We start from the raw sequence: 26,046 nt of genomic DNA, 5'->3' as shown, positions 1-26,046 counted from the left end.
AGGAGAAAATGTTTTATAACAAATACTAGCTCTGGTGTTAATGTTTTTATGTTGTTACAGTTGTTCAATACTATTAATGATTCGATTATAATTATTGCATAACATGGATCAGGAAGGTGAATTGTCGACGATCCATTTGTGGTAGTGCGCGATGTTCGTGTAAACGCTGGGAACGCCCTCACTCCCGCAGTTTTCTGACCCAAACGAAACTATGCCCACCTGAAAACCGAATGAGTAACTTTCATTTCATTTTTCCATTGAAATTATGTTCATTTGCAGATTTTGGTCTTACATTTGGTCAAGTAGGTACATGACACGATATTTTAGTGTAATAACGCTTTTTTAGTTTTGTTTGTGTGTCAAATCTGATGCCAGCTGTCACTTCAAGGTAGGTATGTTCTCAAGTTAATTACCTATAAGTATTTGGTTGCGTCACATCTCTTTCATTTGTCTTAATAAGTAGAAAAGCTAAACTAAAATCTGATATTGAACAAGAGTCTGTGTCTCATTTCCTGCCATCACGCCGTTTGACTCTCGTGAACGGACACGGAGGAGTCTCCAAGGATAGGCTCCCGAATTGGAAGTCAGCGGGATTTTCGTACCTGGTAATATTGTCCATCTCGACTGAGCAAGAGCGGCGCTCCTCCGAAGCCAGAGCAGGCGTCTCTGCCTTCTTCCCCACCGGCGCACAGTTCACCTTCTTGGATGGGGACGGAATCTCCGAAGACGCGCTCACACATCGACAGGGAGACCAGAGGGACTTCGAGCTGTTGTTGCCGGGTCACCTAAATATAAATGAAAATATAATTGTTTCAAGGTTGTAAGTATGCAAAATACGGTTGTATGATTAAGTATGAAGCTCTTAAATGAGCCAAAGTTAAGGATAGACGTGAGTTGTGGTAAAGATACGAAGATTTCTGTGATTCAAAAAGTATAAAAAAATCAAACCGTACTACAATGCTTCATTTAATGAATGATCATTACATCCAATTAATTACCTAGATTCACAATAACATGTCACTAAAGTTTTTTGCGCGTCTGACATCCAAAACGACACATAAGGTCGTTGAATTTAAATCAATGTCCATCATAGATAATCACTTTACTCACGATTATCACAAGCATACTCAACTATATTGTGAGGGAGTAAAGTTTAGAATTGTTTACCAAGTTGTTCTGTCCAGATAATTTGCCCCATCCGACCAGCAAAGCGCGCTCATCTATTACGACTTCCGGCTTGTCATTCAAGCAGATCGGCGCTACAGATACTGAAATAAATAAAACAGTAATTAGCGATGACATTGACTGGGTCATTGAAAATTACTTATTAAATAATATTCATGACATCATGAATCTGATAAATTTGACCTACACGTAAGGATCTAACAATGCCGTGTTGGACCACTGGAATATTTGTTTTGGGATAAAAAAAATAAGCCAGACATCTCCTGTATTGAAAAGTCTGAAAGAATCTGCCGGAGGCGGAGGTCTTATTATAACTTGACAGGCGAAGAGGGGTAGAATTGGGGTTAAAATTACTTTTAAAATCTTCTGGTTCTGCGTACTGTTCTCCTCCGTTCTCTATTGTTCCTTCCCTGTTCTGTAAACAACGCGACGTCCACTGCGGCTTTCTTTATTATGCTTGGAACCCGTTCTGTGACTATGATTTTTACATCTTTTAAAATTAAGTTAAATTTCTGTACGAGCTTGTTCACTTTTGTTTGTCTCATTGTTAATAGATTACACTTAAGTTTTGATATGATTAGAATTTTGTGTTGCTTGTTACATTGTTTGGTGTTTTTAGGTTTGTTGACAGACTGTCATTTAGCTTTCAATAGTTTACCAAACATAAAGTATTTTTCTGTGAGTTTTCATACTCTTATAGCACATGGCATGTATATCGCATACGGAACTTTTTAATGCTATATGCGCAACGTGCGCAACTTTTAGAAAATTCAAACTAGGCTTCACTTTGACCAAAGAGCATATAATCACTACGTCTTTGACTTTCAGTTTAGGTATACCACTGTAGCCTGTAGAGTATCTGTAGAGGTTAAATTTCGCTACTTGCTGGTTAGGTTTTCCGTTTAGGGTTTACACTATAATGAATACTTTGGTCAGGAGGTCAAGGAGGTTTTAAGGCACTACATATAGCTAAATGCGAGACGGTAGGTCACATAATAATCTGACCTTTTGGCTATCAAGCGCGGTCTTGGAGTGTCACTTACCAGAATACTTAATGTCTTCTTGGAGCACAATGAGCGCGATATCATGTCGGAAGATCTTCTTCTCATACCCGGGATGCACTACCACGTTCTCCACTTTGATTGCCTGCGCGGGTGGCGCGCAGAAGAACTCGCTGCAATCGGGGCTGCGGGCTGTATCATACTCCCCCACCACCACTGTTGACCTATAAATCGGAAGGTTTTTCGAGTCACGGATGGACCTAGCTTGACATAGCTCAGGTTGTGGGGATCGTGTAAATAATAAAATTCATTGCTACTTATTTAAGACTGAAAGGTTTTTGAGGAGCGACCATGAATTAAGGTGATTACAGGCATAAAGATGGACAAAATGTCAAGGATGCATTGGATAAGGCCAGCGTATGGGCGGGAGATATAATGTGGTTTGGTTTGGTTTGTCATGTGTACCTTTTGCATCTGTTTGTAGGAAACGAGGTTATTTCGCGACATGATTACAGTTTCATAGATGACGGTACAGACGTTGAAACTTACAGTTTGTACCCCTCAGGCTTGGCCAATGCGCAATGAGCAGCTGTGAGGACCACCCGTTTTGATATGATAGAGCCGCTGCAGGCAAACCTTACAATGCCACTTTCTTTCTCTGAAATTAACAACAATACACATTATACGATGTGGATATGATGATGAATTTGCAATTTACGTAAAGGTAACTTTAATCCTGGCAAAATGCACCGTACGGATGCGATTCTAGACTTTTTGACTGCTGAGCCTGCACTTTTTGGTTGTGGTTTTGTATAGCTGCATACCGAAGTCAGGCAGCAAGAGGCACACTTTATATAGAAATAATGCTGCGTTGGACCACAGGCACACTTGTTTTGGGATAATAAGACAAGCCAGACATGTCTTGTTTTGGACCTCGCGTCAAACGTTTTGATAACTTACGCGTGAAACCAATCCTCGCTACCCATGGGTGTGCCCCTAACCCCTTATATCCGACGCCCTGGACCATGCTTCGCCCGCATTTTTCAGTACCGTCCTGGTACACCTTGCCGCAGTCACAAGACGGGCAGCAGACATAGTCCTCGCCGTTCAACTGGCCACACGTCAGCTCGTTCAGACGGTGGAAGTATCTGAGGAATTGGTCAACATTTAAATTAACGATTTGTTATAACTTTGGCCGAAAATGTTTACTGGCAGCTTTGATACCTTATATCGCCGTACACAAATTTTCTTACATTTATAGGTACCACTATGCTGCATTCCTCAAAGTAGGGCTTAACATGGCCAAGATTTCTTAATTAAAGTGTAGAAAAACGATACAATATTGGCGCAAAAAAAACTAACTTGTCTGATGAGAAGCAGGAGAAGTCCATCAGATCTCCCAGCAGTGGACATATGCTGATAGGCACGCATGTGGTGTTTGGTGGGCATGGCCCCTGAAAGAAAATACAAAATTAACGATCCTGTTTTTATTAGGTATTTGACTAATAACATTGTCAATTAACTTAGCTTAAATTATCCATTTACCTTAAAATCAAATGTGGCGTCATTATTTCTTTCGTCTCCCATTTCCACACCTATGGATATGCCTGAAAACGAAGCAAAGTAACATTATTATACTATTTGTATAAGTTTTTACTATTATTTTCCACCAGTCATACTTGTACCTACATTTTTGTATACCTAAAAAATAATAACACCACAACATGCTCTCTACAACACGGACAATGTAAAATGTACAATTCGACAGAACTGGCAATGGTGGACATGATGGTATAGTGTCATACATAATGTTGATGAGCCGTCGATATCGTAGTTACAGTAGCAAAGCAGTATTTTGACTACCGAGTTGTGTAAACAAAATAAAACATCAAATTTAATAATGCTACTGCGTGATATTGAATTATTAATTTTCAGCGACATTTGGTCTTACCTTATTGATCTCTATCGTAGTTAAGTACCTATAGAAATCTTGATCTTGCGAAACAGTGGAGTTAAATTTTGATACAAAAAAACTAAAGATTGGTATGTCGATGATTTTTTTGATTTAGTTTAGTGATAGATAGAAATTATGCTTTAGTTTAAGACTTTTCCGTCGGAAAGATGAAATAAATCAACAGGATAGTTTCTTGTGATCACCGATTGATCACTTGAAGTTGTTTATAAACAAGTTCACCTCACCTTGCAATGGGCATAAAACACATATAAGTAAATATATAACATAAAATAGGTACCTAACATAAAAGTAAATTAAGATACTGATTTTTATTTTTTCTATGTAAATATTGCATGTATGATTTCGTCCTTGCTTCAGATAATAATCATGTTCACTACGCCGACTAATCGAGGCTGCGTATATATTGTGTTGTGCAAATTATTGGTCGCATGCGCATGATCTGTCATCACTGCTAAATGTCGTTTAATGCACGTTTGATCTAGGGATTCTAGGGCTCTGGTCTGGCTGAAATGAACTAAATTAAAAATGCATTTACTATAATAATAATAAAATAAACATTTTATTTCTTGGATTAATTTGGATTTCAGGTTTATCATATGTACCCCCGCCCCTTGCATATAAATTTGATTGCAGTTTAATTTAAAGGCATGGTTGAAATTTGCGTCATTGGGTGAAAAATAATAGTACAAACAGCGTTGATGCAGGGTAATTAATAATAAGAACAACCTATCCGGCTCGAAGGACCACTTTATATAAAAGACATTGGCCGTACGTTACCGATTATGTTATTTTTTTATACCATACTTAGTGCAAAAGTAACCGTTATCTAGGTTGTATTGATAACAACATCTTTAGAATAATTGAAAATTAAACTCGAGTCTCTAAAACAAAACTAAAATAAATTAAAACAGCTCTACTTACTTCCAAACTGAGCCTGAACAGTCCATTTAAGCACAAAACCGCCGAACAAGATAAATACTTCCGCGATCATGCTGCATTATATGACGCAAGCCTGCATTCGTTCCCGTCTGTCATTAGGCCTCTTGGGCGCGAGGTTGTGTGGCGGCGCGCGGGACCACAACAAAAATGATACGGTACACAAAGGCTTTGATTCGTCAGGCATGATGCAGGAGTCGGCAACTACTCCAATGATGGATTCAATTACAAAATAATAGTATCTATTAATGTAGGTGGGAACCGTACTTAGGACCGCGGGGAAACATTGATGATCGACTTTTGAGAAACAAGGAGTTGATTTTTTAACGCAAGCTTAAGAATGTTATGATGATGATGATGATGTTCTTAGCAACATTAACAAAAATACATGATGAAAGCTTTCAAAAACAAATTTAAATCCCTATAGTTTAAAAATCGATGGTTAATAAACATTCTTCAAACACCCCGCGATTCAAAGTAACTCCAGTATACCGATACTCGTAATAATTTGTAGTAATAGCTACAGGTTCAATAAATCTGTTATAAATCCTTTTCTGTAGGTAGGTACTTTTATAAATGTATCCAAATAACCCAAATAAACGTAGTAGTCCCAAACCAAAAATTTCCAAGCTTATTATAATTAGTAATAACTTACAATATAATAACAATAACGCATTCTAATCAATCGAATGTCATGCACCGTTCGCTGTTAGGTGTCATTGTCAATTGTTATTTTTATAACATGATTCATAATGCATAACTTTCCTTAACCTTAGAATAATCAATTTTAGCATGTAAGTACTTCAGAGTATATTTTATAATTGTATTTGCATGTGTATGTTTGTTACATGAAAGCAAATAAATGTTCTGATTCTGATACAAAAGCCACGCGATACGAAAAGCTACTGAACGCAACTGAGATATTTTAGATTAAAGCTTATAGTTTAAAAGGTAATTAAAAGTTTTGCTTCAAATGGTTGCAGACCCCTGGTGATGTGAATCACCGCTACAAATTGTTAACTTCAGATTGGCAGGGACCCCGCGGTAATTAAATACGGTAAACGAGCACCTCACACACTATCTTTTCTACTTTAAGTATTATAGGTGTGTACTAAAATATTTTGTAAAATGAGACTTTAGGCCACGAATAGGTACCTCCGTAACTTGGTAAATTCTTGTCATTAGATCTCGATAAAAATACTACATTTCCACTGACCTTAATCAGATTTAATTGGGGTTACGCAAGGACTGACTTTAGGATCTAGTTAATTTTATCTACTTAAAGATTTCGATTTTCAAATAACTGAAACCGACGAACCGGCCCCTGTTTCACCACGCTGACAATTGTCGCCTGACCTGACATTGATAATTCACCGTATATTGATGGCCCAACAAATATATTTTATTGAAAATGCATCGTACATTGATTGTCCAACAAGTATTTAAACGTTCACGCATATCGTTGGTACTTTACCGACCCATATTGTAAGTGTCAGGTGTCAATTGTCAAGTTGGTGAAATTGGCACCTGATGACAATATATGCATGACTAATTTTGCTACTTAAGGACATATTATTTAAACATATTGACCATTTATTCCTAACATTTCAATTGTGGGATCCTCTGCCTGTCCTGCGGACCGTGGTCAGCTAATCGGCGCCCGCGATCTGTTTTTTACTCCTTTATTGTAGTTTTTGCGGGTCTGATGTCATGAGGCGTTCGCACCTCGCCGCAGGCCACTAAACCCTAATGACCCTAAATTAGGTTGCCAAATGTTTTATTTAATTAGAATATCTATTTCACATTGTGTTCACTAACTTATAATCTGGGTAGGTACTTCACTTTTACGTTACCTATTAAATTGGTTGGTAAAAAGTGTTACACAGACCCTTAATTACAATTAAATTTTCTACTCTTCGACTGTAGTGTTTGAATTAAGATTTCGTATACCAAACTATAATCGAGTACTTTTCATGTATGGGTTCCCAACTCAATATAATATTCATTTCGATACGCTGTAGTTAACTATAAAGAATTTGACCCATCCCATCACATGCCGCTGCTCTCCCATAGGAATAACATAAACGAGCAACTATTTCATGAGCATATTCATTCAACGCGCGTGTATGTCTTCTGTATTCAAAAATTCTATTTTCATTAATTATTTAGGTTTTATAGTACAAAAAGTATTGTTTTAGATGACTCGTAGAAAATGTATTGTATACAATAGTGATATATCTGTTATCTACCTGTGGAAACTTGTAATTGGCTTACTGTTTCTATTTCTTTTTTTTTTATGGTAGAGGAGGCAAACGAGCAGACGGATCACCTGATGGTAAGCGATTACCGCCGCCCATGGACACCTGCAACACCAGAGGGGTTGTAAGTGCGTTGCCGGCCTTTAAGATGGGAGTACGCTCTTTTCTTGAAGGTTTGAAGGTCGTATCGGTCCGGAAATACCGCAGGCGACAGTTCATTCCACAATTTAGCTGTGCGAGGCAGAAAGTTCCTGGAAAAACGCACAGTTGAGGACTGCCAACCATCTAAGTGGTGAGGATGGAAATGTTGTCGCGTAGGGCGATGGCGAAAAGAAGCGGCAGGGATTAATCCGAACAATTCCTCGGAGCACTCCCCGTTGTACATGCGATAGAAAATGCAGAGCGAGGCCACATCTCTACGCAGCGCCAAGGAGTCAAGCCGATCCGAAATGCACTGGCAGTCGACAATTCGAGTCGCTCTTCGTTGAATGCGGTCCAGAGGGATACTGCTGAAGCTGATACTGGGGTGCCCCTGCCCATAGATGAGAACAGCCTCAACAACCTATTTTGATACTCTAGCTGTAAGTTTTCCTAAGAAATAAAATAAAATAAATAAATAATCAAGCTTTTCAATCTCGTACCTTACTTAAGCAACTAAGCAAGCTTCGTTGCCTAAACACGGTACTCGACTCAAAATCTCTCTATTATGTCACGATTGTATAATTAAAATACATATATAACTACATAATTGATTTTTGATTGTATATTACGGGCTGAGATCGCTCATAGGCCAGTAAAACAAAAATATAATTGATATAATTTAAAGGAAAATAATATTGAAACTGTTCTTGTTGGAGGCATCAGGAGAACGGCGATAAGCCACCCTTTTCCCCTTCCAACATGTACCTTTTGCTCACTCTTCTATATTATCAGAAATTCAGAACAGATAGTTTTAATTGATGAGCAAATTTTAAATTAGCTTAAACTACAAATGTAGATCCTTAATAAAACATATTTGCCTTGAAACTTTAACTTGATCGCAATAGTCGATAAAAGTAATTCTCAATGATCGAATCCTATCCTAGGTATTGAAATACCTATAATCGGCGTAATTTTCGTTTTAATTTGTTACTCAATACAGAAATCCACATCCGTAGAAACCATCAAACTTATATAAGCCGTAACAGTGCTTTTATACCCTATACTGTAAGTCTATTTTTATATAAATCTCGTCGCTGTTAAGTTAGTTATTCCTGTAAAATAACCAAAAGAGAATAGTCGTAACAACGTCTACATTTCATAAAGACTTACTACATTTTTCAGTTAAACAATTGGACGGGGTCATAATTCGTCACACCGTGACACGGCTTTGTCTACGTGAAAAATTACTTCCTAATCAGATAATAGGCTAATTTCATACAATTACACGTTTTGGCGTTTTTGAAATGGTTGTGTGGCCGGGTGACCTTTTCTAGTTCTAGTTTATTAGCTGTACGAATCAAGTAGGCTCATAACATAAAAATAAGTACATAAAATAAAACTGAATAACTGAAAGTGCTGAAGTGCCTAATTTTTCAGAATTTCGAACATTCCTCGTAAAATAATTTCGATTTAAAAAAAAATGTTCGGTGGGATTCTTCAAGTGTGCGAAAACATCTCCATATTTTTCAAATTAGCACATTGCACATTTGTAAAAATGGTAACAGCCTACCGGTACCTAATGTTATACCTCGTAAAGGTTGGCAAACAACTGCCTCCTAAACCTATTTAAACTTCTAAAGAATTTTCTTTTGTCATTGGCTCATATTATTTTAGAATCAAAAGAGTAAAATTCAATTTACCTGTCAGTATGACTGCATCAAAAAATCTGTTTTTAAAATTTCAGACCCTCACCATGATGTGTTAGTTTCTTTGAAATAGATAATATTTAGCTTACACCGAGTCATTTGGGAATCGGAAAATGCCTAGCACACTGAATCATTAATAAGAACGAGAAGAAATCTCAAAATAAAAACAAGACATTACCTATATCAAAATTAAAGGTCAGTTATAATTTTTATATATTCAGGACTTCTTCTTTTTCTTTAACCTTATTTCATCCACTGTGGTGAGTGCCAAGCGTTGATTTTTCTGAGTGAAGTTTGATTGAAAATTGGAGAAAATTCTTGCTTAGGGTGTAGCAAAAGGTTAACAAGTTCGAGACTTTGTTTTTAACTATTGTAATACGACTATTAAGTATTCAAAGTTAGTCTTTGGTTTAAACACAACTTTCATTTCAGATGACAACACAATAACTAAATAAACTACTACGATGCCGACCTCAAAGCAACTGTTAGGCAGCTATTCCGTACCAAATGTGAACTTGGTGTACGTTTGCCTCGTGGGCAACATCACCCCAGGAAACCCGGGAAACAAGTCAACTGTTGGCTGTGAGTCGGCACACAGTCGTCAGTCGCTACACATTATTGATAATGATAATGAAGAGGTTAGGATGGATTTAATGAAATGCTCCCTCTTACTTTAACTAAATGTTGGTATATAATAACAATGCTTAATTGCCTAGGCAGGTATTCAAAGATTGTATTTATTTTAAACTCTCATTTTAACGCGCAAAGCCAATCTGAGTAAATGTAATAACAAGCCATATCTACGGCAATAGGTTTAATATGTATTTGGTCTGAACTCTGTATAATGTAATTGGTTATCTTTTTGTGACACTGATGGAAGTTCTAAGGTAATACTTGAATACGAGTATTAATAGTCTTCGTTTGGTATTCTGTTCAGGTTGGCACCAGTAAAGATAACGACACTGCTATAGAAGTTCAAAGATCCGTAGCATTCCACGAACTTATCGAGAGCTCTGGGAAATTTGGGAATATCGAATATTTTCCCGAAAAAATCGAGGAAATAGCATCGGAAACAATACCTCTGGTAATTTTTATGTAACAGGCTTTATTCATTGTAAAGTACTTAATTACTAAATTATGAGCAAAATTAATTTGAATTGAACTACAGATTGTAAATGTTCTGAGATTATTTTCAAAAGGAAATTGAAGGAGGAGATTTCGATATGCGGATCACGGCCACCGATGCTGCAATCAAGGATGTACTCGTAACGGGGATAAACACTACGATGAGACTGATATATATATATATATATATATATATATATGTGTGTATAAAATAATACGTAAATATTTCACGAATATTTGTTGTTGAATTTTTAGCCACCTCACAAAGACGACGACGGGGAGGACGAGAATAAATGTGGCAATCCAAAAATTCTGAGCCTAACCAAAACCAAGTGGCTCAGTGAGAGTCGAGATGGATCTCCTGACGCAAGGTGGGTGGATGACATAGTCTAAATAGTTATAAAAGCTGGGGTTCACCTGGCTTGAAGAAACTTTTTGTAAACTCCCATTGAAGATTTCTAGAGAAAATTGTATCCCTTTAAATAAGGAACTTTTTGAGTTATAATATATTTTTATACCTTATTGGTGAAAAAAGGGTTATGTACTGTCTGCCCAATGCCAATGGTGCGCGGGCTTTATCAGTTGGTTTTACTATCGAATCTGGTTATAACGTTCGCGTTGTAGCGGAAAGCGAATGATTAGATGTGATATCCTTCCAGCAAAGTAAATGCACTAACTGGTGCCATGGTTAGACGTAAACGAGTGTCAAGGTACAGAAAAGGAGAAATGTGGTAAAGGTAACTTTGCATTTATAAATCGTCAAGTGACAAGCAAAACTCACTTATTCCTAAAAACATATTAAACAAAAATCAACCTTATTCTATAAGCAATATGGTTTATTATGGCTATGAACTTGTGGTGGTAATTGGTGGGTTTTGCTTGTCACCTGACGAAATAATTCTGAAAGATACCTTACATGGTTAGGTTTCCAATTATCTATTTGGCGGCGGTTTTTTCACTGTCTTAATTTTGTATTCTCAATGAACTTACCAAAATCGAGCATAAAATCAAATAATTATTCTAGAGAATATCCGCTTTTGAAAATCAGTAGGGATTATCTGCGATCCTAATTTATGTCATAAAACTAAAACGGTAATATTTTCTTATAAATTGTGTTAATTTTTAGAGAGTCATTGATGCAGTCCACGTCAGAAAGCTCGGTCGGAGAAGATCTGCCTGAACATCACTCTACCCATAAAGCCCTATCCACGGTCCTGGCCCTGGACAAGGAGCACAATCTGTTCGGCTTGTCTAATACCTACATACAGCTGGCGAACCCGAAAACCTGGAAGAAGATGCCCAAGGATAGTGACAGTAAAGCTGTCTTCCATCAGACTGCCATCGTTCAAGCTTGTTTCAAAACGTGCTGTAGACGTAGGGTGATTACATTTATTTACTACTACAAACATTCTTATGATTGCGATATGGTCAAGTGGTTCATTTGATACCTCATTTTGTCCTATCTAAAGTAGGAGTTTTCTTTGTGCTTAATATTTGTATCCATGGTAAAATTTAGCGAATCAAAATTTGTTGAAACATTGCGCTTATATCGAAGAATACAAAAGGTGCCATTTTATTTGGCGGTTTGATCACACCGATTTCGATGTCATAGATCTTGATTGTACTATTTCAATAATTTATTTCTGTTTTATTACAGAGCAAGACAGACTTACCATCATCATTGAAGGTGAGCTTTACTTATACTTCCTTAAATCTGTATAAAACCTACGTTCAGTAAGTTCGTTTTTCGAAACTAGTATCTAATACTTTATTTTCAGTTACTTCCCTTCTTTTTTTTTTAAACCATGGCCCGCACTGTAGTACTTTGAAAAACCTTACCACGACATTATATCTGAAATGCTTTAATAATGGTTTAGTGCGGAGGCTGCAAGTCAAAATGTTCCTGCGCCAGATGTCGCTCCTGCACCAGTTGCACGTCGCTATGCCGATCCTCCTGCTCGACGTGTGCCATCCCCTGCAACACTCCTTGCTCAGCGCCGTGCGGGTCATCATGTGTAGTGCCGTGTCCGTTGTTTTGGGTAAGTATCAGAAGACGAGACGTGAGACATGTATTTGTTTATTTATTCTATGACACTTAAGAGAGCTTTCACACCTCCAAATCTTATTAATGGGTTTCTTAGACCGTGGGGACCTTATACATCTCCTAACTTAATGTATTAACCGTGGAGACTATACGTCTCTGTAATATTGTATCATATAATTAACTTTGGATACATACTAGTTATAAATGTATGCTGTAGCATTCGTTTATGAGACTGCTAGCTTAAGAGGCTGTCAACACCCAATGTCCTTGAAATTGATGTTACTTAAACAGTTTTTTAAGAAAGACTATTTGTTTTAGTCAAGTAAGAAAAATATATGTTCATATTAATTATATTTCAAAGACCGTGGTTGTACTCGATACATGATTGAACGAAATCGGATCGATAGAAAATAATTGCAAAGATTGGTCTTAAAATCACAATTAAACGGTTCTATGTCTTTATTGTTTCGACTTATGGGTCTGCAATTAAATTATATCTAAACCGTGGTTGAGAAAAATATTACACTAATAATCCACTTTTTTTATTTAAATATTTTTCTTATTATTCCCTTGCCCAGGCCCAGTAACATGCGACAGTGCTATCTCATTTACTCCGATAGAAATAGACAGTGTGCGCGCTTTAGGTATTGACAGCCTCTTAACAGTCTAGACCCGATTGATTTATTTAGTATAAATTTCATTTTGACACTTGGAGACTTTACACCTCCAAATCTTATTAGTATTAGTACTTTGACATTGGGGACCTTTTACATCCCCAGATTTAATGTATTTTTAACCATAGAGACTATACATCTCTGTTGTATTGTAGTAATTATTTATTTTAAGATTATAGTGTAATGTTTACCCAGGTATTGGCGGTTGTATTTATAAATGTTTTTATATATTTTTCATGTCACTATACATTAATGTAAGTATAATTAACGATGTCACTTTAAATGTTGTATTGACTTGTAAAATAGCCCTTGAGGTCTACTTGCTTTTTCATAATCGAATGATAAAGAATCAGATAAAGAAATTTCGATCTTCGTTTTTTGCTATAGGCTCTCAATGAAGGTGCGCTTAGAGGGCCTACCGCCAACATTGAAAAATCGAAATCGTTATTTTCCGAATGTGCAAGAGCGGATAACAAAATTTCAATATTCGATATTTGTAGTGCATGCAGAGCGTGATACCTTCTTAATACGTCTGTCTCACTCACTGCACTGTCGCATATATCAAGCATACGTAGCTATTGTTTTATTGTAACTCGCTTAAGTATTTCCTTTTTATATACAAATATATTTCATCGCAGAGCAAGCCGTGCCCCCCCAAGCCCTGTCCATCGAAGCCCTGCCCAACTTGCGTGAGTACAATTGTTATCTTACTGTTATATTTTATATTCTTTCTGTTTCATTTTGTTTCTTAGCCGATTTGAGTGTCCCAAGGGATAGTTATTAATCTAAAATAAAGCAGATTTCAAAGTAATTTGTCTGTTTTACAGTCCGGCTGCTGCACACCTGTTTGCAATAAGGAATGCCCACGATTTGGATTTCAGGTGAATTATGATCATGATCTATATTCAAAATGTATTTTTATAGTCTGACAAACCAAGTAAAAAAAAAAAAAACTATGCTCATCACTTTCTTTTGGGTGCTAGTACTAACGTAAGACAAGGACAGTATGATTTTCTCTGTCTATGTTTGAAATGAGACAGTCCCTGGCTAAATTATATAAACTGAAATGTATATACTTAGTCTAATTAATTAAATTACTACAGGTGTCAGTCATCAAGAAACCAAAATATGATCCGGTATATGTAAGTATTACACTACCTAAGATTTTTTAGAACATATTATCAGCAGAAGAATACCTTCACTTAAGTACAAATATTAACATATGTGTTGATGTGTCTTTTTAGGCGGAAATCGAGCCAAAATCTAGCTGTGTTCTAGCAAAAGTAAGAAACCATTACTTATTTCGTACCTATCCGTTGCAGTCTGAATTTCAGACATGAAGGCGTCCTTAACTTTACTAAAAGGTACCATAATTTATTGCCTACTAATCCTGCACTATGAGGTAGAACACTGAGATAATAAGGACTTGTAGGTTTTATTTAGCTATTATGGCCATGTAAAAACCTAGCCTTAGTGTTATTCAGCATGCTCAATCAATTATTGCCTGAAACCTGGAGCACGCTTCACCCGAGGCTGTAGAAAGTATACCTACTAGGAACGATTATGGAGTTCGCAAAGTCGCGCTAAAGTACCAGTTCCAGTCTGTACGTGTCTGCAGTACAATTTTATTTATTTGTATTCTAGGAAAACCTGAATTGTAATTATTTAAAATAATTAGGAATAATTGATAGAATGTAGTCATTTATAAGAAGCGTCTGTCATTGCCACACCCGATATGGGTATCATGTATTGAGACAATTTTATTGTTACCTGAGACCTGACATATGTACATACATGTAAGCAATTAAAATTAAATAAGTGAAATTTCCAAAAACTTGATAAAGTACTCAAAATATTTGATTTTTTTTTTGCAAGATTTCACAAGAGATAGGTACAGAAAGCTCATAGTTTTCTCATTACCTACTTAAATAAAACGACTTAGAAAAGCAAAGACTGCTAATCCGCCCTTGATTATCGTAGCCATTCCTCGCCCGCTCATGCAACCACCTGCATATCACCATCTTCCTGGTTTCCGTCCCTCAATTTGTGTTTCTGGGCACTAGTGCCATGAGCCGGCGCACTGTTTGCTAATGAATTTGCAATTTGTGTTGTATTGTCACAGCCATTCCTCGCCCGCTCCTGCAACCACCACCCCTGCTGCATGCCGCCCTCTTCCTGCTTCCCCTACCTCATGCCGTGTTTCTGGCCCTCGCGCTCTGGGGCCCCATGTAGTGAGCCTTCGCAATGCTTCCACAATCCGCCGTGTCCGAAAGGACGGACGCCGAGAGGCAAAGTGCATCCGCTAGAAGTGTGTCCTCATGTGAGTTTTTTGTTCTTATGTATTACCCACGCGATCCCCGGCGAGAGCGACCAGGTGACCTAAGCAAGATGACAATCGTATATAGAAACGTAAAGACATATATCGAGATGACAGATGCTACAAAAGTCACGTGACTTTTTAGTACAGTCAGATGCAGAGAAACGTGACCCCCCCCGTCCCCCTGGACTGATTGTATGCAGGGGGGGTTCACGTTTCTCTGCATCTGACTGTACATTACTTAAGTTTCGAATGGTGTTTTCTATGAATGGTTGTCATCTTGGCTAGGCCTCCTGCGATGCGACTATTTTTGTAGATTCCGGTACATAAAAGAAATGCACATACATGTTACTAGTTGGCCACCAAAAGCGCAGTGCTACTCGTATACCATTCATCAATTGCAATAGATAAAAGTATCAACGAATGAAATGACTTATAAGGCTGAGGTTCCTTCAGAGATGTGCGAGGATGCGTAGCGAGGGATGTGTTTCAGAACCAATATTGTCGCTGAGCGAGGATAATAGTTAATCACTGTTGTGATTCTATTGGTTCATAACAAACACATCTCTCGCTACGCATCCTCGAACATCTGATGGGAACGCAGCATGAACTGACTGTTTATATAGGGAGAACCACGTAAAAAGGCAAGATATTATAAGGGAGAGTCCATAAATTACGCGAGGGTCCGAGGGGGGTCAAGTCGAATCTCACTAAATCTCACGTGGGGGTTTCGGTAATAATCATGTTTTTGATTCGGACAAAAGCTTAAAATTTTCGGGAGAAAATCAGAATAATTTAAAGTAAAACATGGTTCTAGTCTAAAATATGCTGAAATCTGTCTCAATCTTCTATGGTAAATTGTTTTTTTTTTTTTGTATAATAAATCCAACGCATTTATGCTCCTAAGTTCAAATTTTGAGAGAACTTACGTGAGATTAGAGGAGGGATGAGGGAGTCGAGACAAACCTCACGACATCTTACCACGGAAACATGGGGCAGGCGAAAAAAAACCTCAAAATCGCTCACTTAATTAATGGATGCCTAATAATGGATTTATAATAGTACATTACGATACAAGTGCGAAAAATAGGAAATTCGAAACTAGTAGCGATAAATTAAAACACGACCGAAGGGAGTGTTTTAAATCGACACGAGTTTCGAATTACCTATTCGCACATGTATCGTACAACGTTTTACAGTACATATGGCCCTTTAAATGTTCGACACAGCAACGTAATATGCTAATTTTCGCACTAGTGCTATAAAGTAGCACCATATGTACTGTAAATATTATCTATTGCCACGGAAACCAGTGGCTAAGGATTTTAGTCATCGGCATAACTGTATTGAGCGGCATCCAGTTTGATTTGATGATTCATGTACGAGTACTCGATTAGTTATTGGAATAATGAAGATATATGAATAGGTTAAGTTTCTTGTTTCACACTAAATAAACAATTATTTTTATTTCTATTATTTGGTATAAATTATAATAATGGTGATTATTTTCTCTAGGGCAAGCTCTGCGTCGGAAAGGACAAAGGCGCAAAATGTGAAAACTATTCTTGCATAGGGGTAAGACTTAAATAATAAATTACACGTTTTTTTAATACCACGTCGGTGGCAAACAAACATACGGCAGTCACCCTATGGACGCCTGCAACTCCAACGTTGTTGTACTATTCAAATCGGCAGAATGCGTGCATGTCGTTGTAATTAAATGTAACTAACTATTCTCATAATGTAGCTTTTTGAAAATTTATCCAATAATAAAAAAATACAAGACGTTTAATCATTCTTACATATTTTGTTTGACTGAATGGGAGCTTGAACGGCGCGCCGCGTAGAAACAAGTTGTATTGAAATCTTACTTCCACTTTGAAGTTGTGAACCCATAGTGGAAGCACAGACTCCTGAAAAAAAGCTTCATGACTCCTCATTGGGGGCACCCGGATACGGAACGTGTAACGAAGAATAGTATGAGCAACACTAGCGTAGACGCCTGCGCCATTTTGCCTGCCATGGCACCCGCGTGCATGCGCCCACTCCATGCAACCTTCATAGTGGACAGACGAAATTGTTGGTTTCGGTTCTTTATTTGAAAAGTTTATAAAGCCTGACCAGTAATATATGATCACGCGCCATATTGCGGAATTTCATTGGAACAAAATTTTTCATACTAAACTGAACTCTCACCCTATACATGAGAATAACAGCGCCCTCTTGACAATGATCATATATTTGTGGTCGGGCTTTATATGAACTTAGACTTAGACCAACATAAGTCTGCAGCGATTTTGATAGCACACGTAAGTATTATTTTGAACGTCAAACTTCTGTGAAATGATGACGTATAAATAACTCTTGCACTGCTTGTGTTATCAAAATCATTACAGACTTGTCATGGTCTAACTTTACCATTCTAAAGTGCAATTTTTTTTCAGCGCAACAATGAAGCATTGGCAAAGGCGTTGACTGATTACGTAAGTATTGTATTATTCTTATGGCTCTTCTACACGATGGGCCATTATACTGGCCCACTAAGATGGGCCAGCGTGTAGAGAGGGTAGTGGTGTCCGATGAGTCATATTATGGTGCGGCGGGATGGTGTATGAATGGCCACGGTGTTGGTTTTCATCCGCACATCAAAGGTAGTGGGCCAGCGATGGTGCGTATACTTCTACACGTGGCCCATTCCATAGTGCGTGCTCTCAACCATCGCATGGCCATCTCGCTGGTGTAGCGTTGGGTCATCGTGTAGAGGAGCCATTACATGGTTTTGTACAATTAGTCGTAATAGGTTCCTATTACGTTGGAATTAGAGTAGTGTTAGGTATTTTGATATATAGGTATATGCAGGAGCTATCAAGACAGCTATGGCATGTCAGTAAGGGTGTGGGTCTATTCGGTACTACTTAGCTCCATCGTTCCATTCTGGGTAGAAAGGAAACTATATTAAATTTCCTCAAATTGCTAAAACCATGTCTGCGCTAGGGATGTTACGGAGGCGACTTTACCGGAGCCGGAGCCGGATGCGGAGTTTTAATTTTTTATTTTACGGAGTCGGATCCGGAGCTGGAGGGGGATTAGGCGCAGCATCCGGATCCGGAGCCGGAGCCGGATCCGGAGGTTTACCGGAGGCGGAGTCGGAGCCGAGTATTTTTTAAGTGGACTTGATAAGTTTAAGCTGACTTGATAAGGGCAAGTTTTAATGAAACGACACAATAGAATTATAATAGAATATTAAAAAAAAAATATTAAAAAATATATATATATTAAAAAATATAAATATATATGTCAAATCGAAACTTAATTGAAAGGCAAACTTAATCTATTACATAATGTAACATATAAAAAAGTAATGCATAATCATCATGCAGTACGTTAAACGAAAGTGAAAGCGAACATAAAAACAAATTAAGAATATCTTCTTAACTTTTAACTTAAATGTATATACATACACTTAAACTTAGATAGATTATTGATTCATCGCGCTAGTTTTAAATTTATAAAACAAAATTTTTTTTTTTGCATTTTGCTATTAAATCTTTGATGCATTCATTAGACTCCAACGTATCGCGCGCAAAGTTATAGTTATAACTGATGATGGACAGTGCAGTTCACGTTTGGAATATCGGCTAACCTCAGTGCTCGTATCATATTTGAACCAGAATCGCGAACAAAACAGTGAATTTTCTCGTAAATAATGCCCCATTCTGTTAGCATGTTGTTAAATTTTACTTCTATCAGGTCGCCTGTGTGTCGGCCTTCAAATGTATGGCATTTCAGGATTAGTTATATTCTTTGAAACTCTTCGTCTATCCCGTGAGCTGTGAGGCTTAGTAACGACACATTAGATCTGGGAAACCATTTTTTTTTTTTTTTTTAAATACTACGTCGGTGGCAAACAAGCATACGGCCCGCCTGATGGTAAGCAGTCTCCGTAGCCTATGTACACCTGCAACTCCAGAGGAGTTACATGCGCGTTGCCGACCCTAACCCCACCCCCTCGTTGAGCTCTGACAACCTTACTCACCGACAGGAACACAACACTATGAGTAGGGTCAAGTGTTATTTGGCTGTTCTATAAGGTGGAGGTACTTCCCCAGTTGGGCTCTGCTCTAGATCTGGAATGACATCTGCTGTGCTGTGCCCTACCACACAAGGCGAGATGACATTCACAATGCCCATACCTCTCTTTTGGACGTAGTTTAAGGACATACCCGGGTCCATATATCTGTACTGAAAGATATTTTATCGAACGTTTCAATTAATTCGCCGATTTTTCCTGCTAATTTCGGGTACATTTCTTCGCATATATATATGTCGTGAAATATTGCCGTTCTCGTAGCTGATAATTCGGCGCCAGGTAACTTATAAGCCGTTTAAATCCAATGCCTTCTACGAAGTTAAAAGAAAGGTCCTGGAGGGCGATTATTTCGGAGATTAATTTGTTAACTTCCCTAGATTTAGGATGCGAAGTTGGCCATTTTAGATTTTTCGTAAACGCATCTTGTAGTTTTATTTGCTTTTTTTATCTCCTGAAGAGGCGTTGAACTTGAACCTGCGGATGAGGACTGTGCTTCCTTTTTTCCTGCAGCTAATTTTAAAAGTTCGCGTGCGCTGCGCCGCTGCCGCGGCTAATACAATACCTACAATTCCGGTATACCTCCGGTAAAAATGTAACGGAGGCGGAGTCGGAGGCGGAGGTGTAAAATAAAAAAATAGCGAAGGCGGAGGCCGATCCGGAGGTGTAAAACCAAACGGAAGTTCCGTGTTAACGGATCCGGAGGCGAAGCTCCGTAACATCCCTAGTCTGCGCGAAAGAGAAAAGCCAGATCTTCGGCTTCTCTAAAAATTTTTTGCGCTTTGCCACCGATACGTTTATCGTGAATGTATAATATTATGTACTATTATTTTTAATTTGCTCTTTTCTTTCCATTTCAGAACCATGAAACCGGCAAACACAAATAAATAATATTTCAATTAATATACTTTTATAAGCAACATTTATAATTTCAAAATAAACTATAGTTCAAAATCTCTGGATACGATATATCTTTCCTTGCACGGTTTGTGCGGCTTGACGTGTTTTATCTGGTCAATCACCGAATATGGGGGTGTTCCCTGGGCTATGTGGCAGTAATCGCTACAATACATGAAGGGGGCAATGTTGGTCTGGTAGGGATTGGGGGGGAAAGGTGGCAAGTCGAATTTCTCCCCGTGACCCCAGGAGGCGAGACTGGAGATGGCGAAGGGTATCTTGAATTTTCTCTTTGTTTCGGATTCAAAGACCCTGGAAAATAGGAGATCGTGAAATGTAGATGTGCTGATGTGCCGTCGGAATGTTTTCAAAATTGTGAAAGTTCTAACTTCTTATATTTTTGTATGGGAATATAATTTGTTTAGTTCTAACATAAAAGTTATCTTTGTATCCTGTACTTATAATTTTCCTGAAATTTCCGAGAACTTTGTCCCTTTTAGGGTTCCGTAGCCAAATGGCAAAAAACGGAACCCTTATAGATTCGTCATGTCCGTCTGTCTGTCCATTTATGTCACAGCCACTTTTTTCCGAAACTATCAAGAACTATACTGTTCAAACTTGGTAAGTAGATGTATTCTATGAACCGCATTAAGATTTTTACACAAAAATAGAACAAAAATTTTTTGGGGGTTTCCCATACTTAGAACTGAAACTCAAAAAATCTTTTTTCATCAAACCCATACGTGTGGGGTATCTATGGATAGGTCTTTAAAAATGATAGTGAGGTTTCTAATATAATTTTTTTCTAAACTGAAAAAACTTTCTAAACTTCCAAAGTGGTAAAATGTGTGTCGTCCCCCCCGTAACTTCTAAAATAATAGAATGAAAAATCTAAAAAAATTACATGATATACATTGCCATGCAAACTTCCACCGAAAATTGGTTTGAACGAGATCTAGTAAGTAGTTTTTTTTTAATACATCATAAAATTAAAAAAAAAAATTTTTTCATCAAACCCATACGTGTGGGGTATCTATGGATAGGTCATCAAAAATGATATTTAGGTTCCTAATATCATTTTTTTCTAAACTGAATAGTTGCGCGAGAGACACTTCCAAAGTGAAAAAAAATCTGTCCCCCCCCCTGTAACTTCTAAAATAACATAATGAAAAATCTAATAAAAATATATGATATACATTACCATGCAAACTTCCACCGAAAATTGGTTTGAACGAGATCTAGTAAGCAGTTTTTTTAATACGTCATAAATGGTACGGAACCCTTCATGGGCGAGTCCGACTCGCACTTGGCCGCTTTTTTTCTAAACAATACTTTGCGCGAGAGACACTTCCAAAGTGGTAAAATGTGTCCCCCCCCTGTAACTTCTAAAATAACAGAATGATAAAACTAAAAAAAATATATGATATACATTACCATGCAAACTTCCACCGAAAATTGGTTTGAACGGGATCTAGTAAGTAGTTTTTTTTAATACGTCATAAATGGTTCGGTATCCTTTATGGGCGAGTCCGACTCGCACTTGGCCGCTTTTTGGTAACTTGTAGGTATGTATATGCTAATAAAGAGCTTAGCTTCTACGATAGCGTGTAACTTGTTTGGATAGGACAAATGGCGTTCTACAGATGAATGAATTCACCAAGACTGACTTTTAGACAACTTCTTCTATAATAGTGACCCTGGCAAGTCGCAGGGTAAAAACAAGGGTTTGAAAAAGTTTAAGCCCCTATTGATCATATTCATGCTAGTAGCAAGGTAAAATAATTAAGAAGTCCCTTCAGTTGGTACTAGATTAAGCATATGAGATGTTTACTTACCCCTTTATATTGTTGACGGGGTTGTGGCACGCAGCCACTTCGTGGTACTCTTTCTTAACGTGAATTCTGTCGTATACTCCTCGATGGACTTTGGCCGTGAGAGGCATCCAAATCTCCTTGTGCTTTGGACCGAATCCACGGGTCTAAGGATGAAAAGAATAATTCGCTTTTATTTTATCAAGCTCTAAAGCGAGTGCCACGGGGATGGATAGTATGAATACTAGATGGAATTCAACAGAAATGGTAAATACGAGTAATGTAAACTATTTACCTTCATTTCTTCCGACAACCATGGTTTTATCAACATTTTATTTTAACTTTGATAATTTTATTTATATCTATTACTAGTTAAATTGTGTTAATTGGTTAAATTTATTTTAATGAAAACAACTATCGTAAAACTTTTAGGTTATACGTCCAATGCTAACAAAAGCTGTCAATATTAAGCACAAGTTGTGTTAAAAGTGGAATTCAATTACTTAGAAGATGTTTAAGGCTTTTGTATAGGTATACTACAAACTTGCTATTATAATACTTGAAACTGAACAATTAAATGCCAGTGAAACGATTTTCAATGAAAATCTTATGGCTTACCTTGGGAGTGTTAAATTCCGTATAAAAGGTGATGTGATCCTTGGCACCGATGCCATACTGGTCTTCAGTGGTGAAGGGCTTGTGGTAGTGCCTGTATGTGGACACATAGGGATCCATCAATCTACGGAACCCGGCGGCCGTGTCGAATATGGGCGTTGCCTCGTTTCTGCCACAAGCTACTACCTGTCAAAAATATTGATCAGCCATCTCTGGTGTGTCTCTTTTGGAAAATACTTTGAACGCCAAGAACACCTAAAGTCGTCGTTACATCGTACCCATACCGCCAAGGAGAAATATAGGTTTTATGGCGGACACTGTCAAAGTAATCTTCACACTTTCGAGTCAGGTTTATATCAGCTTGCTTGCGCCCGGGATTTTGGCGTTTGATTGATGTTTGTATTTATGACATAAACCATTCAAAAGGTTAAATAAATAATCTATTCTAAAAAATAAAGATGCTTAGTGTCTGATATCAATTCTGATTTGGTCCTCATAAGGATTGCTCCAGGTACTCATTTCGTATAGAAAAACAGGACCTGGAGTTTTTGTGCCTGCGGATTTCTTTATCAGTAATAAAAAGTGAGGTTCAATATAAATTGCAAATAATACATTATTTGCAATTTTCATAAGTTCCAAATGATAGGAGTTTAACCACAGGCACAAAACTCGGAAGTGATATTAAATACTTACATCAAAGATATACTCCGGGTCAGGCGGCTTGACGGTGATGTCCGGAGGCGCTAATGGCGACCTAGGGATCCCACGGAAGGTGTCTTTCATTTCCGATAGCACTGTTGGCTGGCGTATAGTCTGCCCTTGTAACTGCAACGTTTAAAATAATACATACATAGTTAATTAAGTATCTTATTAACTTAGTGTTGTTAAAAGACTAGTCTTGAAGACTTTGAAACCTTAAAGACTCGCAAACCTTGAAGGTTCAAGCTTTTAAAACTTAAGCGTTGAAGGTTTGAGCTCAAAAAAGGTTCAGAACTTTAACGACTCAAGCTTATAGACAGCCCAAGCTTTAAAAACTCGGGCCTATTGAAAGCTCAAGCCCCCCGAACCTTGAAGGCCTGAGTCGAGCATTAAGAGCTCAAACAATAAGCGTTCTAGGCAGAAAGTATTATTGTGTTTTTTATAGAATATTATCAACTTAACTACGTTGCCACTTTGTAGTTTGTAGTCATGTCTGAGTGTAGTGATTAACAGATCACAAAAGTCACTCATAAAATTCATCTGCAGTCGAAATAAATCTTTAACTTTACGTTTAAAGTTACCTTTACGTATCCACTCTAATTGATATTTTACAAACAAAAATGCGATAAAGTCCAAATATATTTTTTCTTTTTTCCCCTATTTCACAAAAAATTATATAATATTTTTAAATTCTTATGAAATGACCTCAGGATTACGCTGTTAAAATCGCTCGGGTTCCTCACGGGCACCTTGTATAACTATCAAATATGGCATAGATTGATCTAATTTGTTAGAAGCTTTTAAGACTTAAATGCTCCAAACCTTATAGACTTAAACCTTCAAAACTTAGGAGGCTTTAAAGCTTGAGGCCTAAAGACTCTGGTTTCTGTGATCGTAAGCAGCAACGCGAACTTATTAATTTGAGGCTTATACGGTCGAGGCTTTAAGGTTCAAGGCTTCTAGACTCAGCAGTGGCGACTCGAGTCTTGTAGTTTACGCCTCGAAGCTTAAATTTACAACACTATATTAACTTATAGATTGAATATAAGAATGGCGGGCGTGTGGTGTGTTCGGTGTAATAGTAAAAGGATTGTGAGATCGACGTGCCAAATATATGTACAACAATATTGAATATGGGAACAGCGAGGCTATTTAAATGAGAATGTGAGCCGCCAGCTTGATGTTCTGTTGTCAATATAAATAAAAAAAACGGTATGCTGAGACTGAGCCGGTTTTGATGAATGAGGTGAGTGAGGTTGTAGTTTAAATGTTATTTTATTTATATTTAATTTTAATGTGACATGTTTTATATATTTAGAAATTTAACTTTAGTAATTACTTTTTTATTTATTAAGAAATGTAACATTTAAGATTTAATTGATATACGTTATTTAATTGATTTTGTGGTCTGGGTGGCATGGGCCACATTTTTAACTGACTATCAAAAAGGAGGAGCATATGAAAAAAATATCGTACCGTGGTTTTTCCGATCGATGTTACCTATCACAAAGTTTGAATAGAATACCTATAAAAATACCAATCTGTTGTCTATTAGCAACTAAAAAAAAAAATGATGACAAATAATTACCCTTTTCTCAACTCCGGTCATGAATATGACCCTGCGGCAGTTGATGGAGCAGTCAGACCGCTCCATGGCCTTGTTCGGGTTGGGCTTCACGCAGTATTCGCCCGTTGTGGTCCTGTAGCTTTCCTTCTCCACGACCATATCTCGGCCGCATAGCCTTTCTGGTAACGGTTCATTGATTTTCTGGAAATATAGGGAGCTGTGATTTTGTAACTTGAACAACGTAAGTAGATCTTACATATTTTTTGAAACATTTTTGTCTGCATTCCCCTAAAAATAGGTATAGCTAAGGTTATTTACTGCACAATAACTTACCAACTTTACTGAATAACAAAGCCTCCCCCAAATACACTTCTTCTCCTTGGGATTGAAATGTAATTAATGCCTACATCTATTTTCGGATTTAGTAGGAAAAGCCTTGCGCACTCTTCGCTTGATAAGACTTTCATTTAATCAGTTAGTGAGATGTTTTCCCTCTTATATCTAGATAAAATTTGGTTGTTAGTCCAGTTGCTCGATATAGTTTGACGCTGTTCTCTGATCTAAAGAAAGTATGATAAGTTCATAATACTTACACAGTCGAAGCTATAGGGTACATCAGGTATATGGCGATGTCCAATGCTAGTTGAAGACCTGGTCTCGGTGTTAGATAACCTAAGTGGTATATTATACTGAACATTACCCCATGTATTGACATTTTTTATAAGCAGATTGTCTAATTCTAAGGGTTTGCTTGCACATCCACTTGGTGCATCTCCTGCCATATTTAACTAAAAATGGGTTTAAAAAAATGTTATTAAAGTGTAATGTCAAAGTGATATCTGACATGAAGTGGATTGACAAACAGTGCTGTCTGCCTGAGCATAGTAAATTTTATTTACTTATATTTTAATACTTGTAAAAAGTTTAACTTTAAACCAAAGAGTTCAGTCAATAGACATTGTAGCTATAGACGTATTAATATGTACAAACGGGCGCGAGCATCCGTGG

General features: G+C 37.4%; 3 protein-coding genes across 6 annotated transcripts; 1 reads left to right on the top strand and 2 right to left on the bottom strand.

The window, feature by feature from the left end:
- Positions 1 to 30: 30 nt before the first annotated feature.
- Positions 31 to 5,253, bottom strand: LOC133525929 (chymotrypsin-like protease CTRL-1). Of its 2 annotated transcripts, none has more exons than XM_061862353.1 (9): positions 5,083 to 5,253; positions 3,732 to 3,793; positions 3,549 to 3,640; positions 3,147 to 3,334; positions 2,736 to 2,844; positions 2,229 to 2,410; positions 1,168 to 1,268; positions 603 to 785; positions 31 to 219 (listed from the first exon to the last, which is right to left on the bottom strand). In XM_061862353.1, the coding sequence occupies exons 1-9, from the start codon at positions 5,150 to 5,152 to the stop codon at positions 109 to 111; spliced, it is 1,098 nt and encodes a 365-aa protein (XP_061718337.1). In that variant the 5' UTR covers positions 5,153 to 5,253; the 3' UTR covers positions 31 to 108. The 2 variants fall into 2 exon arrangements, with proteins under 2 accessions (XP_061718337.1, XP_061718336.1); XM_061862352.1 differs by lacking the exon at positions 5,083 to 5,253 and adding an exon at positions 3,876 to 3,985.
- A 3,941-nt stretch (positions 5,254 to 9,194) lies between these two features.
- Positions 9,195 to 20,413, top strand: LOC133525916 (uncharacterized). 3 transcript variants are annotated; one of them, XM_061862338.1, is made up of 15 exons: positions 9,214 to 9,397; positions 9,635 to 9,840; positions 10,140 to 10,286; positions 10,583 to 10,698; positions 11,454 to 11,706; positions 11,985 to 12,014; positions 12,205 to 12,366; positions 13,684 to 13,734; positions 13,873 to 13,926; positions 14,149 to 14,187; positions 14,290 to 14,328; positions 15,168 to 15,365; positions 16,878 to 16,937; positions 17,807 to 17,845; positions 20,310 to 20,413. In XM_061862338.1, exons 2-15 carry the CDS (start codon positions 9,667 to 9,669, stop codon positions 20,334 to 20,336), a joined length of 1,389 nt encoding a protein of 462 aa, XP_061718322.1. In that variant the 5' UTR covers positions 9,214 to 9,397; positions 9,635 to 9,666; the 3' UTR covers positions 20,337 to 20,413. The 3 variants fall into 3 exon arrangements, with proteins under 3 accessions (XP_061718323.1, XP_061718324.1, XP_061718322.1); XM_061862339.1 differs by lacking the exon at positions 14,290 to 14,328 and having other exon boundaries at positions 9,195 to 9,397; XM_061862340.1 differs by lacking the exons at positions 15,168 to 15,365; positions 16,878 to 16,937; positions 17,807 to 17,845; positions 20,310 to 20,413 and adding an exon at positions 15,026 to 15,145 and having other exon boundaries at positions 9,198 to 9,397.
- Positions 20,353 to 25,904, bottom strand: LOC133525917 (uncharacterized). The gene is made up of 6 exons (XM_061862341.1): positions 25,632 to 25,904; positions 25,060 to 25,239; positions 23,466 to 23,597; positions 22,776 to 22,958; positions 22,182 to 22,324; positions 20,353 to 20,658 (listed from the first exon to the last, which is right to left on the bottom strand). Exons 1-6 carry the CDS (start codon positions 25,818 to 25,820, stop codon positions 20,391 to 20,393), a joined length of 1,095 nt encoding a protein of 364 aa, XP_061718325.1. The 5' UTR covers positions 25,821 to 25,904; the 3' UTR covers positions 20,353 to 20,390.
- Between the last annotated feature and the right edge of the window lie 142 nt (positions 25,905 to 26,046).

Source organism: Cydia pomonella, chromosome 15, assembly GCF_033807575.1.
Source record: "Cydia pomonella isolate Wapato2018A chromosome 15, ilCydPomo1, whole genome shotgun sequence".
Lineage (NCBI taxonomy): Eukaryota > Metazoa > Arthropoda > Insecta > Lepidoptera > Tortricidae > Cydia > Cydia pomonella.
Note: the sequence above shows the minus strand (reverse complement) of the source record. Positions and strands in the feature narration are given on the sequence as shown.